The 16,548-nt window shown below is 39.0% G+C and overlaps 2 protein-coding genes across 21 annotated transcripts in view; one reads left to right on the top strand and one right to left on the bottom strand.

Annotated features, from left to right (window-relative positions):
- Nucleotides 1-8,334, top strand: part of cadpsb (Ca2+-dependent activator protein for secretion b) — a 60,805-nt gene extending 52,471 nt beyond the window's left edge. For all 20 annotated transcript variants that reach the window (XM_034219060.1, XM_034219063.1, XM_034219047.1 and 17 more), the window contains 8 exons: nt 248-403; nt 533-680; nt 791-865; nt 1,552-1,635; nt 2,091-2,123; nt 2,284-2,391; nt 6,522-6,626; nt 7,043-8,334. In XM_034219060.1, coding sequence (XP_034074951.1) covers nt 248-403; nt 533-680; nt 791-865; nt 1,552-1,635; nt 2,091-2,123; nt 2,284-2,391; nt 6,522-6,626; nt 7,043-7,219 — 886 coding nt within the window. In that variant the 3' untranslated portion in view covers nt 7,220-8,334. The remainder of the gene's footprint in view (nt 1-247; nt 404-532; nt 681-790; nt 866-1,551; nt 1,636-2,090; nt 2,124-2,283; nt 2,392-6,521; nt 6,627-7,042) is intronic.
- An 849-nt stretch (nt 8,335-9,183) lies between these two features.
- Nucleotides 9,184-16,548, bottom strand: part of ca16b (carbonic anhydrase XVI b) — a 108,905-nt gene continuing 101,540 nt past the window's right edge. The window contains 8 exon segments of the mRNA XM_034219040.1: nt 9,184-12,238; nt 12,691-12,826; nt 13,738-13,880; nt 14,021-14,167; nt 14,321-14,449; nt 14,637-14,713; nt 15,240-15,333; nt 15,786-15,932. Of these exon segments, the coding sequence (XP_034074931.1) occupies nt 12,092-12,238; nt 12,691-12,826; nt 13,738-13,880; nt 14,021-14,167; nt 14,321-14,449; nt 14,637-14,713; nt 15,240-15,333; nt 15,786-15,932 (1,020 nt within the window). The 3' untranslated portion in view covers nt 9,184-12,091.

Genomic DNA, 16,548 nt, shown 5'->3' with positions numbered 1-16,548 from the left:
TGTTACAGTAAACCCTGCTCGCTCCTTTTCTCCCATAGACTGACTGTTCAGAAACACTGATATTGAGACAGACATTCGGATGAACCAGTCAGTATATGGTCAGAGTATAATTTGACTGTCTTTAGGTGTGGAGGAACAGCATCCTCCTCTGCACCTGCCACAACCCCCACCCCCCCCACCCCCTCTCTGCAGCAGATGACCGCCCGCTGTCTTCTAACATGTTTGTGTGTGTTTGGGTCAATGGCAGTAATGGCTCCGGGACGTCGGAGGATCTCTTCTGGAAGCTGGATGCCCTGCAGACCTTCATCAGGGACCTGCACTGGCCTGAGGATGAGTTTGCCAAACACCTCGAGAGTCGCATCCAGCTCATGTCGAGCAACATGATCGAGAACTGCGTCAAGCGGTGCGTGTGTGGTCGCATGAGAAGAGAGACTGACAGAAACTGCAAACACTTAGGGGCACCAAATGTTGAGATTCAACTAACTGAATATGTTATGTAATAGTGAATTAACATATTTCACTTTCATTGCAGCACTAAGATGGCATTTGAGTCCAAGCTGACAAAGAGCAGCAAGTCCACAGATTTCCGCATTTCTCCAACATTATGCACCATGTTCAACGTGATGGTGGATGCCAAGGACCAATCAGCTAAATTGTGTGCAATGGAGATGGGCCAAGAGGTAACTTCCACCTCACAGGGACTGCATGTTGATCATTGACACTTAGTTTAGGTAGTTTTCTTTTTTGTTATCTGTTGAGTTGATGTTTTGTTAAAACCTTTTTTTTGCAGAAACAGTACCACACCACAATAGACGAGCTGATTGAGGAAAGTGTGAAAGATATGATCCTGTTTCTGGTTGCAAAGGTGAGACTATATCCATTTTCACAATATAACAATATATCATTTGTTATAATTTGTTCATTGTTAATACTGATGATACATTTTAATTTTCATAAAGTTCTTATTTATTCTGTAAAATAACTAAACATTTACTGGACATGGCACTTAATTGTGTACATATATTCAAGGTTTACAAATAATGAATCCTCTTATTTATCCTCTCAGGATACATTGTAATCAGGCTGAAGACTTTTCTTTTTGCCGCTGCTTTTAATTGAGCTATTCATATCTTAAACTGCACTGTAACTTTTATTCATGTGTTATTTATTTTAATGTTTATTTGACTATCTTTGCTTTTTAAAGACTGTTTTTAAATGCAATTTTTTCTTAATGTTTTTCATTTTTTGTAAAGCACTTTGAATTACCCTGTGTTGAAAGGTGCTATATAAATAAACTTGCCTTGCCTAATCACTTTATTTTCCTCACTTGTCATCTGGTGCCATCATCAGGTCAAAATAAGAAAATCTCAAATATTTTTAGTTTATTCCTAAATACATGCAAAGCTAATGACATTCTCAGCTGTAATTTAAGTTAGTTGCAAAAAGCAGATTCTTAATTTAAGGTATTTAACATGGTAAACACAATATTCCTGCTTAACATCAGCATGTTAGCACTGTAACACTTAATGCTGTTTCTCTCTTGTTTCACAGTTTGTTGCCATTCTGGAGGGCGTGTTGGCCAAGATTTCCAGATACGATGAAGGCACTCTCTTCTCTTCATTCCTCTCATTCACGGTGAGATGACGTTTCTTTATTTAGATCCTCACTCAATGGGCACATTAGTCATATTTAGGGCTGGTTATCGAACCTCAATACTCTTAAACTGTTAGACAAGCACAGAGCTAAGGCAAGCATTTAATCCAAGCTTTCGGTCATAACCTAAAGCTTGGATTAAATGCTTGCCTTAGCTCTGTGCTTGTCTATCCTTTCAACTGATCAGTGATCTGTTTATCTTTAAATATTCTCAATTTTGATTGTATTTAAAGGGATCTATAGGAAAAAAAACATGTCGTATCTGTCAAAGTAAGCTATTGTCAAATTATTGCTTTGGAGTCAAAACTCAAGAAACATATTTGCAATACAATTGAAACATGTAAAATGATACCCAGCCCTAAAGGTAATGATAGAAATTCAAATGTTTTTCAATAAACATTCAGCCTGTGTTTGACAATTTTGTTTTCTGATTTCAGGTGAAAGCTGCCTCTAAATATGTGGATGTACCTGTAAGTGCAATAACGCCACTTCACCACTGTGTGTTCGTTGTTTGTTTTAACCTGATGCAGCTGAGCAAGCTTCATTTAGTTTGTTATCATCAACAGTGTTTCTCCTGTGTTTGCTTATTCTTCTCCTGAGCCCCGACCCTGCTCTGTTTCTGTTTTACAGAAGCCTGGAATGGACGTGGCCGACGGCTACGTGACCTTTGTGCGCCATTCTCAGGATATGCTCCGTGATAAGGTCAATGAGGAGGTGTATATAGAAAGGTTATTTGATGTAAGTAAGATGCCGTCTCCTCCTCACAAAAAGGGAGGGGCCTACCAAAATGTGGCAAAACAACAGGGCAGGGAGGGATAAGTCCCATTTTGAGAGCAGCAAATGTATTTTAGCCTGGCAGAAAAGGTTTTTCTGATCCTCTACCCTTCTAGACTTTTCTCTTTCTTTCTGTCTCTCTTCTCTTAAAGCCTTAGCAGCTGCCCTCTGCATTCTGGTGTGCATTGCCACACTGCTTTTGGGTCTTTGTGTATTAAAAAAAGGAAACTTTTACTTACAAAGAGTCCATAAAAGCATCCTCAAAAAAGGATTATTTGAAGCAGTGCTCTCTGGAAAGAATATAAACCAGCACACCACCAACTTGTACTTTTTTTTAGCTCACCACTGTGCTTTTGGATACTTTCCACATTAAGCATGTTAGCCTTCTGAATAAATGGCACTCAGCACTCTTGGCCTCAGTCCACAGTGTAGCACCCACACGTTTCTCTGTGAGCTGAAAATGCTGGGTGAAGGATGCACTGCTGGATGGGCCAGGGTCAACATGATGTCAAACTCTGAGGCTGACATGTTGAATACCCTTGGTCTGTTAGAGCGGTGGTTCCCAACCTGAAGGTCAAGACCCTTCTAACATAAATCTGAAAGGTCATGTGATGACTTACAGGATAGGAAAATAATAAAAACATTTCTGCTGCTATAAATAATGTGAATTGCTTCTGACTTCCCCTTAAATTTGAGCTATATCTTGAAAAGATATTTTCAGCAACCTGTGTCACCAGGTAAAAAATAACTGCTACACTGTAACTCAGTAGATTAGTACTAAACTTTCTACTTTGTATAGTTGCTCCATCTGAATTTACAGTAGTGTAACCATAATGAACGTATTCTAGCAGATATGGATGTATTGTTATTATTATAGGGAATCAATCTGATAAAATAGAAGAGCGATGACTAAGTAGTGACAGAACATAGGAGACCAAAACCAGATAAGAGAATAAGGTAAATGTGTGAAATTGCATTATATATGATACATATTTTAAGTACATCTTTCCGATTAACAATATACAAAAAGTTAAAATCCCCTTCAAAACAAAAAAATCCTTCATTACTAATCAAAGAGCGACACACCAGCTCAGGGAAGGTCATATTTTCCTCAAAGTTCTATATATTTGGTGCTAAATAAAATAAAAATAAAAATAAATTATGCTAGGTTATCAATAGACATGACATGGCTATAAAAGGTTGGGAACCAGTGTGACAGGGTGAAGAGAGCACTGTCTTACAAAAGCATAATCCTAATGGGATACATTGACAGAATGTGTCCTCCATGTGTGATTTGAACAACACATATTGCTGTGATGTGTGTGCTTCATGTCATTCAGAAACTATTTGTACAGACCTGCGTCTCTACAGGTGTTGATGGCTTTGTGTGTTTGACAAATTCCCAGTTCTGTGAGACAGTGACGTAACGTTGTATTTGTCTGAGAGATCCTCAGAATGCTCCCTTTGGTTTTCTAATGTATGTGTTTGGCTGTAGAAGCAGGAGTCTCGAGCCAAATAACTATGATTTATTGTTTTTGTTTGTTTGTTTTGGAGTGAGGAGTGATGCTGTTGTGAAGTGGGTCTGCTTTTGTCTTTGAGGTTCACACTAGCTCCCTCGTCTCCGTCTGTGTTCTGTCACTTTCTTCTAGTGTGGAGTTTTACCCCTCGTGTCCTCTGTGTGGCCCCAAAGTGCACCAAAATCCTACTCAGCACTGTCATGATAAACCCTTCTGAAGATTTCACAAGCTGTGAATCTTTCAGTTATTAGCATTTTAAACTCTGCTTTAGTTCAAGGATGTATATGTTTTTCTCTTTCATTTGAATGCATTTCCATCCAACCATTTGCATGCATGTGAAAAAACCTAGATGTTGCTTAGGCTCTACTTTATCTCTCTTTCTTTCACTAATTAATTTCAATCCTTTTTATCTCCTCTTTTCTGATTAACACCATTCCTGCTGCCTCCTCTATTCAAAAAGTGGCACTTATCTCTAGTGTTGCGTTGCGTTGTTTTATCACATTATGTTGGTTGGCATGATTTTAGAGTCAAATAATCTTCCTGTGTACATCTTCTAGCATGACCCTCCTCCTCAGAGTTCTGCCTCATTTGCACATAGAGCAGTTTTCCTTAGCACGTAATCTGCCACCCACCCACCTGCGAGGTCTGCATGCACTGCACGCTCAACTCGACTGTGAAGTGGACAGGCATCTGCATATCGAGCCACAAGTTCAAACCTTTCAACCATTCACCTAATCTTGTTGAAAACTAAACCAAGGCTCAAAACGTAACTAAACAACCAAGCAATTATATTATCCCACTTCTAATTGAAGCTTTTGTTTCTGCGTTCCTGCCTACTCACATGTTCCAAGTTGACTTCTATTTTTTGAAGTTGCAGGTCTGAAAGCTGTTTCTATTAGACTTGGGTGCTGTTCTCTTGTCACTTTTAACTTTATACAGTCTGGGACACTGACACCCAAAGTAAAGTAGCGACAAGGTACAAGAAAATAGCACCGCTGCTCCCTGCCTGCTAACCATTTACTCACTCTCATTCTATTTTTCATTTGCTAATGAATTGCGTCAAAACGTTAATTTAAACTCCCTATAGTAATTTTCTATACTCCGTATATTTAAATGCAGCTCGGCATCTACTCGAATAAATTATTAATAAAGGCTAAGCAATTTCCTTCAATAATTAATGGGCCATGCAGCTTAAATATTGACTCAGAGAATAATTTGTAGTTATTACAAGGTAATTACACTTTGAGACTGATACATCTGTCAATGGTTGATGATGTAGCAGTTGTATCAATGCTTCGGGTTTTTACTCTAAAATGGCACCTTTCAGTGCTAGAAATGCAGTCTGTGTGTGGATGTCACATTGTGTGTGTGTGTGTGTGTGTGGGGGGGGGGGTTCTGTTGTGCGTGTGTGTGTATGTGTCTTTGTGTGTGTCTTGGGAACACATAAACACACACGCACACACATTTTGAGTTTAGTCTCCTCAATCTGCTTGTTACTATGATGCGGCATACATTTAGAAATAGTTTGACATTTTGGGAAAGATGGACACCCATCTCATGTATGTCTGCTCAAAATTAAAGCTGGAAAACAGCTAGCCTGATGTCCAATTGTAACCTATTCTACCAGCTTCTCTAAAGTTGACTTTTTAAGATCTTGTTTCTTTAATTTATACAAAATATGATGTGCTGCAGTATACAGTATACCTGGGTGCAGTACGTTCATGGACTCTCATACCCAGTTTGTACAAATGAACCAAACAAGTTGAGTGCAAATCGGTTATCTTTGGAAGTGCTTGTTGGCATAGAGAGTAAAGAGCCAGGCTATCAGTTTCATATTCTTCCAGGTGTTATGCTCAACTAAGCAAACTGGTGAAAAAGTGTATTTCCAAAAAAACTAAACTTTTTTAGTTTTCTGCATAACCTAGAACAAGATATTGCTGTATTTTAAAACACCCACACAGTCCCTTATAACCAACTTAAATGAGTGTCTAAAGATCCCGAAGGATTTGGGTTTTCTAAGCTTTTGAATTTGGCAAGTCATTTATATTTAAGGTTATAGAAACAGAGTTTTCAGGGGCTTTAAATATTCTACGAGGACAGAAGGCAATGAAAGTAAAGAACGTTCTTTTTTACCTTAGATTTGAAATACATGACACAAAGAAACAAAACCACTTTACTGTAGCTTCTTATTATTTTTAGCTTTTATGATTTGTTTATTTTGAACATGACTTTAATCTTACATTAACGTGCAATGTTTGTGGATTCTGAGTAGAGAAAAGCAGGGATGTCTTTCTTGTGAAGTGGGATGGAGACTCCACCTTAATCCTCACTAACTTGATATACTGTGCACCTGGGTGAAAGGAAAAGTATCCCCACATGTCTTATAGCTTCTAGCCGGTTTTATTGAAGTGATGCTTGAGTACACACACAAGGATGCTTTAAAGTTAATGTTATTGTCGTACTCTATGTTTAGATGTTCTTTATGTGTGTCATAAAAGGTTAGTTTTATGTTACAATGTCTTGAGTATGTGTGTGAGTGTGTGTTTTGCTGGAGAGTGTTGTGTTTATGTGTTTCAGCAATGGTACACTGCCACCATGAACCTGCTGGGGACCTGGCTCACTGAACGCATGGAGCAGCAGCTCCACGTCTACCAGCTGAAAATTCTCATCAGGATCACAAAGGTAATAATAATAATAAAGCTTTATTTATATAGCACTTTTCATACAACTCATGCAGCTCAAAGTGCTTTACAAAATAACACATCACAAGTTAAAAGCAAACAAGAAATTCCCCTCAGATTATTTGTTAAGAACTTTAAAAGGTACATGCAGCAAAATGTAAAATGTAAAATGTTATCAGACTTTTACAAGGTAAAATGTATGATAATCAAAATCTCTCTGACAGATAAGACACAAGACAACTGAGTCGATGCAACAACATAAATTATAAAACCCCATAAAACAAAGTGAACATTTAGGTACAACAGAAATACAAATAACAAGATTAAGACCTATACTGTAGGTAGCACAGGAACCACCCGTCAGGTTCAGTACACTTCCCAAATACACAGTGCTGATTTACCTCTGTCCTTCTGTAGAAAAAGTACCGGGACTTCCGCCTGCAGGGTGTCCTCGACTCCACCCTGAACAGTAAGATGTACGACACGGTGCGCAACAGGCTGACGCTGGAGGAGGCCACGGCTTCAGTGAGGGAAGGAGGCATGCAGGGCATCTCCATGAAGGACAGCGATGAGGAGGACGAAGACGATGACTAGAGCACTGACACTCCCTTCATCTCCCCTGAGCCCCCTCACCCCTACCTCCTTTCACACTTTTGACTTTAGCCTGGTTACCGATGCATGTACCAACTCAGATAGCCACTCTAGGACCTCTTTGTCAGCTCGAAATGCCTATGAAGGAACTATTAACTATAAAAAAATAGTACTTAATACTGAGGAAAAAGAAAATAAAAATGTTAAAAAAAATAACAACCATGATTGGCAGTTTAGCTGTGTCATGATAAAGATAGCACCTATCTTTGATTCATTCGTTTGAAAATGCATTTCTATGTGTTACTAAGCAATATGGAGAACCATTTGTTTGACGATGTTGAGTGAGATTATTAGGTGTGTCCCTGTCCAATGCAAACCTATATGGCGCTTCTTTGTCGTATTCTACATTCATTAATGGTACATTGTCGTGATGAGTGTGTGGACCCTTTTATTTGTCTTGTCTGTTTTTAAGTGAATGCCAACTGCTTCAAACTGAAAAATAAACCTCTGTATTTGTTTACGGCTGTTACAGATACATTGTTGTCTACTCGCTGTTATTAATATCAACAGTTTATCAAGACCTGCATTTCTATCATGTGTCAATGCTATGTGATCTTATCTCAATTACTAATTAGACACGATTCAACAGGAATCATGAACTTCAACGAGTGGGTATTCTAGAGATGCAATATTCTCATAGCTCCATTTTGATAACTTGGGAGATTCTATTTTTATTTCAACATTAAAAGGCCTTGAAACAGGTTCTATTTTAATTGAGTTGCACTTTTACAGAGAAAAGAGCAGAAATATTTTTTTTTATTAAAAATGAAAAGTTGGTCCGTCTTTGTTCTGTAATTGTGTAGAATGAGATGTCTGGCATTTGTTTGGGTCTCACTGTTGTTTTGTATATATTATATAAATATATATATAAATATAAAATGCTGTACATTGCATTCTGAGCCATCGCTGCATGCCTGTGGGTTCCCACCCTCCCCAAACGCTTTCTGTTTTCTGTGTGAATTAGCTGGTGGATTCATTCTTGCTTTTGCCTTATGAAAGCCAACAGTTGTAATATGCAAGAGCTGTGGCTTCTAAATAAAAAATACTGTACATGTGCATCTGATGTCATGTTTACTGGGTGCATTTACACCGGAGACACAATTCTAGGTACACTGAGCTGTGTAAGTTGGTGTAAGTATGGCGGTGTTGGAAAGGAACATTAACTCAAATAGGCGACTGTACTTCAGCTACTTCCTCTCTGAGTCACAACTCATTCACACAGACATGAAGGGGATATGTTTAGATACACTATCGCCTACACTTTGTAACGATATTCCATTTTGAAGAAAATAAAATGATATGATGCTCTTATAACACCAGAACATGCATAATACTGTCACATTTGAGGTTTTCTCCAGTATTAACTTAATCCATGAGTTCAACCTTTGATACATTGCAACAGGAACTGCTAATAGCTATTTCAGTACTACATTGTGTCAAGTTCCCAAAGAGCCGACATATAGGCCTAAAAAAAGAGGCTCAGGTTGTAGCCCACGGTTAGTGTAACTCAACTCATGTTAGTCTTACATTTCCTGCCTCCATATACTACAATGTTATTGTACTTTTGAATTCCCTACATCTATTTAATATCCACAGTTTCTACAATACAGATTACGATGTATAGACTACAACACCTGTGGTCATATATAATGTATACACTTAAATGCTATATGATATAATAGTGTATTAAATAATGTGAAATAGCTCCACCTTAACAAGCTACATTATTATCATGTGCATTTTGATGCTAATACTTCTAGTTAGTTATATAGTTGAGTATGTTGTATCGGAGCAAAGCATCTTCCACCACTGTTGTTTGGTGACAGACTGCCAGCAGGGGGCGACAGTATAACACGTTTGCTTATTTGCTTTTTCATGCCATTAAACTCCTCCATCTGTATTCCATGTACAAGGATGCTGTGCACCCAAACCCAAACTTTATTTCATAAATAGCAATACAATGTACCTATTAAATGACACTATTACACTATAATATGGTATATGACAGCATCATAGAAATATATGGCTATGACACATCATATAAACATGTGATATGATGGACAAAACCATTTTATTCTAATTTAACGTTACAAAATAGACTTCACTACCAACCTAGGAGAACTATACTGAACTCACACACTGGATCCCTGGACCGTTCAGCAAATGTCAGGAAATATCTGCTTCAAATATCAGCGTGGACCTCGAAGGGGCCGGTATGACTGCGGGGGGTTTTCTCTGGAGATTTGGATAATACATTTCCCACAAAACTGTTTCATGGCCACTATACAAAGCAAATATTTGTATGAAAATATAAACCTCTATGATCACAAAGATTATATAAGAGTCAAAGACATTTTTTGTTGTAGTTAATGTGTTTTGCCACAGTACACATCAAGCGTAGAAATATCAAACAGAGAGGCGATTGGTATTCATAAGAAACACATAGGATATGTTTTGTTGCAGTTAAGTGATCAGCAATGTGGACTTTTCTCCAAATGTTGGAGAGTTTGAACAGATTTTAGCAATCTCCCCTTTGTCAGAGAAGAGGGTGTTATTAAATAGTAAAATGATACACATAAATCAATCAAGAGAGAGGGAGGTTCAGGGTTTAAAAGGGCTTATAATTAGATCACAAAATAGTGCCTTGACACAATATCGACCCAAATAAAAAACGTTTTACTGTCTCAATTTAAAATATTGTATTCTGATGTTTACTGTAAGAGAAGTTCCCAAGGCTGGAACAGAAACATGCTTAACCTCTGACAACGATAATCTGCACTTCAAGGTTCAACAATCTTGATATTAAATGGACTAAATAGATCTCAGGACAAAACCACCTACATGTTGCAAACTGGAACCACATCTTTGGTTACAAATAAGCCCCCCACCCTCCCTTACAAGAATATACAGTGACTTTTAACACATTCACCTCCTTTGGATCTTTTCACATTTTATTTATTTACACGTTTGTATCACAGTGGATGTAATAAGGATAATGTTTACACTTGTAAAAGAAAAAGACTCAATTGATTCACAGTTGTAAATTAAGTAAATGTAAAATAAAACTCATATTCACCCTCACTATGAGATTGAATTCCTCACCGGTGCAGCCAGTTTGTTTCAAGTCGAATAGAGACTGCTGAGTGTAATCACGCTGTGACACATTTTTTTAGGTTAAATAGTTCTGGATCCATAGCTATTAAGTACATTTCCAGGCAAAGACTGCACCATGAAAATAAACATATACTTTACAGATGTAATCAATTAGGGGGAAGGAATAACAATTCCAAGGCACTGGAGATTCCACATACAATTATAGAAAATTAAAAAGCAGTATGGCCCAGCTCTTGAAAATTAATTGTGGTGAAATGAAGGGCAAGATCATTTTTGCCTTTTTGTGAGCCAAACACATCGGCTACAACAAACCGTCCTCATCAGGAGGCCTGTTAAGGATACTTCTCTGCAACAGGCCCCTTCAAGGCTTAAGAAGAAGTAGACGGTAATATTGATGCAGTAAAATATAAAGAAGTCCTGGAGGAAACTCTGGTTCTTTACGTGGGAAACTGCAGAATTAATTTTTTCATCAAACCAAGGACAGCAAATATTAAGCCACAGCTAAACAGCAATGTATTTTCTTAAGAACCTGTTAAAGTCTGTCAGTGGCCAGGTCAGAACCTCAATTCAGTCCAGGATCAGTGGCAGGATTAGAAATGTTGCTATCGCTTTATAAAATTGAGTTTGACAGGGCAACGTGATAAGCTGCAAACGTGTCAAGATGTCCAAAGCTATCCACATACTCTTTTTGCAATGAAATAAGATCACACATGTGTTGACTTTTGTTTTCACTTGACATAGTTGTGTCTACTGATTTTCATCCACTGTGATTTGATGTTGTAAAACAATAAAACATGGAAGTTTGTGTGGGGTGAATATTTCTTGTAGACCTTGTACTGTTTCAATACAGATACCCATTACATGTGTTAACTGTTGAGTTTTGACAGTTGTGGGTAAAGAAGCTGTGAAAAATAATGAAAACAATTGAGCTTTGTAGATTATTCATGGCAGTCTCATAAAAACATGAATCTACATCAAGGCCAGTCAACAAATAGGCAAAAGCACTAAAAAAAAGAAAAACATTGGTTGGCTATTAAGGATATAATATATATATATATATTACAAAACAATATAACAATATAAATCCCTGTAAAAAGCAATACATGTTCACATTAGATGTTGTAACACAATTTAACAAAATAAGCCGTAAGTACATTATACAAGACAGCAGTGAGATACTTGTACAATATATGAATATTAAGCAGGTCTCTTAACATGTGATAAAGAGTTTCACCCAGATGGAGCGGAGCCTCAAAACGGTTCGAGGCGACAAAGTGACATAATGCGTGCTGGGCTACTTTGTGTTGTAATGTTTTGTTTGGAGACACTTTTAGAAGCAGATCGCATTATTTCATCCTGGCCTTCATGCTTCAGGTTTGTCTTATGTGATCCAAAGATCCTGGTCATGTGATGATGCCAGGATTTAACTGTTAAACGTCTTCATTCACTTGATTTAGGCAGTAACACTGATAGTATAGTGCAAACTGGACAGAGCTGCTTTTCCCTCACGTCAACTTAAACAGGTGCAAACGCTCAGCAGGATAACATTCAAGACAAGAAAAAAAGGACGAAAACATAAATATCAAAAGACTTTTATCAGTATAAAAAGTAATAAGATTATTCATTTAATCAATAGTCTGGCAAAAAAGGCCTCAGAAAAGTTCTCGAGTTTTTACAAATTAAGTGCCTGTGAGGACGTCCTCAGACGAGCGACTCCATGCTCTCCGCGGGGTCCGACTCGTCTGCGATCACCACCACCCCATTAGTGTCCATGTGCATGGGGCTCAGGCCGTCCTCTCTGTTACCCACCAGGCTGAGCATGGCTTTGTAAAGGTACTCGTACTGCTCCTGTGCACATGAACACAAACACACAACACTTAACATCCCAGATCACATTTTACAATATGCTACAGAGCTGTGACATTTCCTTAAAAACACGTCTTTAGTTTGTTGGCCACTTGGGGGAAGCAGAACAAGCTGTAAACACAACATTGACATATTATCACCTGATGTTAACAAGGCCAACATGCTACGAAACAGTTGCCTTTGAACTTCGAGCAGATACAGAGCCACTTCAGCATTAATGTGGAGTTGTGTTTATCCACCTAACTATGCATTTAAGCTCTTTCCACAAACTCCTGAAGGTAAACACCCATCTTGTTAGCTACTAAATGTTCAACCACTTTCTACAGCTAGTTGCTGACTAGGTCTGTCTGAAGGTATTTCAATATTATGTTTCAAATTTGAAACGGCTGACCCGAAATCCCTCTGGTTTGTATTTGACATAAAAGTGAACTTACTATATCTGTGAAGACGCCTGGTCTCATGATGTTGATCATCTTCGCCACCTGATAGATGTCGACGACGCCCTCGTTCTCCAGCTGTTGGGACAGTGTGGTGAGGGCGCAGAGCATGCCCGCTGACACGGCTCCATACCTATGAGGAAATGTTCAAAATCAGCTATAATCAGTCTAAATCAGTCTGGACTTACTGTCCAGGTGCTCTTAAACAGTGTTACATTACACTTCATAAATCCTTGGTTAAACTCCATTATAAAATGACAATGTCTTGGGCTTTAATGTGTCGTGTGTGAGTCTTGTGTGTAATTTAATTGTTTAGATCTCATCACCATTAACTTCTTCACACATCGGCAGTTACTTGTTTGCAGAGAATATAATGTTAATAACTTCCCAGTCTGCAGTTAGGCAACTAAGTCCTTACAGATTGTTAGCAATTAGCATCCCATCACATTAGCCTCTGGTGTAAGCAGTCGGGGAGACGGAGTGGCCTGAAGTCTGAGACAACCACAGCTACAGCTTTAGGTAAATGAGGGATGAAGTGTGATTAATTATCAGGACCTCCGGTGGCGGAGAGTATTCAATTAGCTGATGTTTCCACTAACAGCAGCCGAGGTGCTGAAGGCACAAAGGTCTGTCGGAAAGACATCAGCTGGGAACTGTTGTGAAAGTTGTTATGGTTGCCTGGTTACTGAGAGACTTCAGAATGGCACTTTTGTTTATCTTGGTAGTCGCCTGTAGATTGTCGGCGCTAGCATTAACAGGAGGACACTCAAACCCCGAGCTATGGAGAGGACTTCATATTTAGTGGCTTGTATTCCATCCTTGTAGTGCAAGTACTACAGTTTAATAAGGACAAGTAAAAGGTAATTAAACATCAAGGGATTCATGGACCACGTCTGAACTGTCTGAGTCCAAGTTCAACAGTGTGTATTACAAATATAATTAATATTAATTAATCTATAGAGTCCTGGATTATTCTATCACTAAATCTTAGGTAGACGTGTACTGTCCCTGTGCTGACTGAAAACAACTTGGAGGTAAACGTACTCATCGTGCACGATGGTGGGGCCATCTCGAGTCATGGCCTCCTCCTTGATGACATTGATGAGCTCGAAGGTGCTGCTGAGAGGAGCATCAGGGTTGGGCCATTTAGGGCACTGAAAGTGTCTCACCTCCAGAACGTAGTCATCCTGTCCACAGAAAAGGAATGTCACTTGTAGGACACACATGACAGAAGATGATGTGATATTTCATTGGGAGTCTACAAATGAAGTCATCAAACACAGAGAATCACATCCATCTAATGACGGTACATGTGGGTCCCGGGTACCTGAGTGGCCTCCAGGATGAAGTCATGGATGATGATCTGCTCCTCATTGGAGAGGCACAGTCTGTCCTTACTGATGAGTGTGACAGTGAAGGCGATGCAGTTCATGGACTCCTCCCGACTCGGCCAATAAACAAATTCATCCTCAGCCTGCAGAGAAACAACATAGCAACTTATTTTGGTTAAGCTGTCATTATGTTTTCTGTTGGTTTGCAGATTAGATTTCAGTGTTTCCTTATATGAGAATTATAGCTATATAAGGCAAATCCAACAACAGATTAAGACCATTATTGTGTTACTTACCAGGCCATGGTTATCAGGCAACATGACAATTATTTGAGCGTTGTGGTCCCAAATCATCCTCCAGAAGTCTGTGGTGGTGTGGGGCAAGGGATGCTGGGTAACGATGAACTCATTACTCCTGAAGTAACCCTGAAGTGAGAGATGGGAGCTGTTAGCCTTTCAGAAGCTCACAGCACTCAAACTGATGGATGTCTTTGAAAGCTGACAGAAGCTGATCATTTTCTAAGAAACTGTCATCCAAACTGTCAGACCTGTCAATAAATGTCTACACACACACAGTGAGCAGTGAAAGAGAAGCTGGGCTAACACACTGTACCATTACGTAGGATGCATTAATGTAATCTGTTCCTTTCATTCCAGGCAGAGTGGCGAGTCCGACCCTTGCTCGCTCCGCTGAAGAGAGGAGAAAAATAAAAGTATTAAATTGCAGGTCTCTATATTACACTGGCTGATAATGCACACATTCATTACATGCCCTAGCTGTTACTATAGCAACAAGTAAGTCATTTCCCCTGCCAGGGTGCAGAGAAAGCATAGAAAGATTAATTTATAGCATTATGGAAATATAATCTAATTTTGGAACAGGAATTGTCTTTAATAATTTGTAGGAAAATGTAGAAAACTACGAGACTGAGTAGTATTTTATTTAATTTCTGAAATGAAAGAGGCAATGAAATAGTATGTTATACAGTATAGGCTGCAAAGGAAAAAAATGTCTCTCCCATACACCCCAAATGTGGTTTTAACCTTAAAATGTAACCATGTAGTTGAAACCACTATACCTTACTTGTAAACCCACTATCCCCAGATCTGAGTGCAGATTCCTGAAGCTTTACTCTACATGTTAGACATGACCTTGGTTCTCCAAAACCTCAGCTCTATCACAAGTGTGCTGTGGTATTACAGATAAGATACTTACAGGGGACCACTGAGGAGTTGCGGTTCTTCTCCTTGTTGCAATCTTTGTGGGCACTGAAGCACTCCACAAAGCGCGCGTTGCACTGAGTCAACAGCTGGTGAGACAGAACCAAAAGCCCACACGTTACAACAAGTCAGCTTTTCAGAGTCACTGTGCCATGGAATCATACATTTAAAAAATGACAATGTTTGTTTCGCACCCAAGATGAAGAGCAAGTCTTTCACATTAATAATGTGCATGTGGAGCCCGGGAGGAAGGGACATTATTGGCGAGCAATTTGTTTCCCTCTACTGATGTTGACTGAGCAGGAGCTTGATGAAACATTCATCAAGCTTTGCATAAGGCAGCAGGGGTGACAGACATGACTTTATTGAAGCCACATCAGAGACGCCTTCAATCTATTCCAGTCTGGGAGTGGAAAGCCACCGTGCACGTTGCTAACAAGCTTCTGATCCAAAAACAGCCTTGATTTCAGCTGACGGTGCCTCTGCAGACGGTGACAGCTCATTTAAACAGACCAGTCAGACTCAGATCAACTTTACTCACCCTGAACTGCTTCTCCAGCATGGTGCGGCCTGCCGAGTTGGTGGTGAGGATGCTATTGACGTAACTGTGCAGCTGCCAGGCAGGCACCTCTGTGTCTCTGCTCATAATGAGCTCCATCAGAGCGTCGTGGATGAAAACATACTGCTCCTAAAGGGGAGACCAAAAGAGCACAAAACTATGAAATAGATCAATATTATAACGATGTGAAAGAATGTTGATGATGTTAATTTCAGAATCATATATATTATATTAATGAATAACATCTCTGGATGCCTTAATGTGTACGCATTACTTTAATACTGAAGCTGGACAAAGGACAGGGCAATTTTGTATTACTTTATATACTTATATGTTAATCATTATGCATTAGTGAATTATATTATGTATTCATAATTTGAATCTGAAAACACAAGTCCTCACGTGTACCTGATTTAACAGATAACCAAGAATAAACAAACGAAAGTTAGTTGAGCCTGAATTGAGCCAAAGCATACAACATCAGAAGGTGTGCAGACAGAACAAAGTGAAGGTGGGAGGACACAGAAATAACCTCAAACATCCATCAGTTAAAGAATCAAAGACATGGCTGTGGCCTAAGGACAGCCAGTGCACACATTCCTCTGTGAGTGTATATTACTTTATACTGAGCGTTAAAATGAAATTGCAGCAGGTATGTGACCTTTACCTGAGCCCAGAGTATCAAACTGAAAACATTTCATAACTCCCTCTCCATCTTTAATCATAGATGACCTTTTTGATGTAA

The sequence above is a fragment of the Gymnodraco acuticeps genome, unplaced genomic scaffold (assembly GCF_902827175.1).
Source record: "Gymnodraco acuticeps unplaced genomic scaffold, fGymAcu1.1, whole genome shotgun sequence".
Lineage (NCBI taxonomy): Eukaryota > Metazoa > Chordata > Actinopteri > Perciformes > Bathydraconidae > Gymnodraco > Gymnodraco acuticeps.
This window is presented reverse-complemented; position numbering and strand designations above follow the sequence as displayed.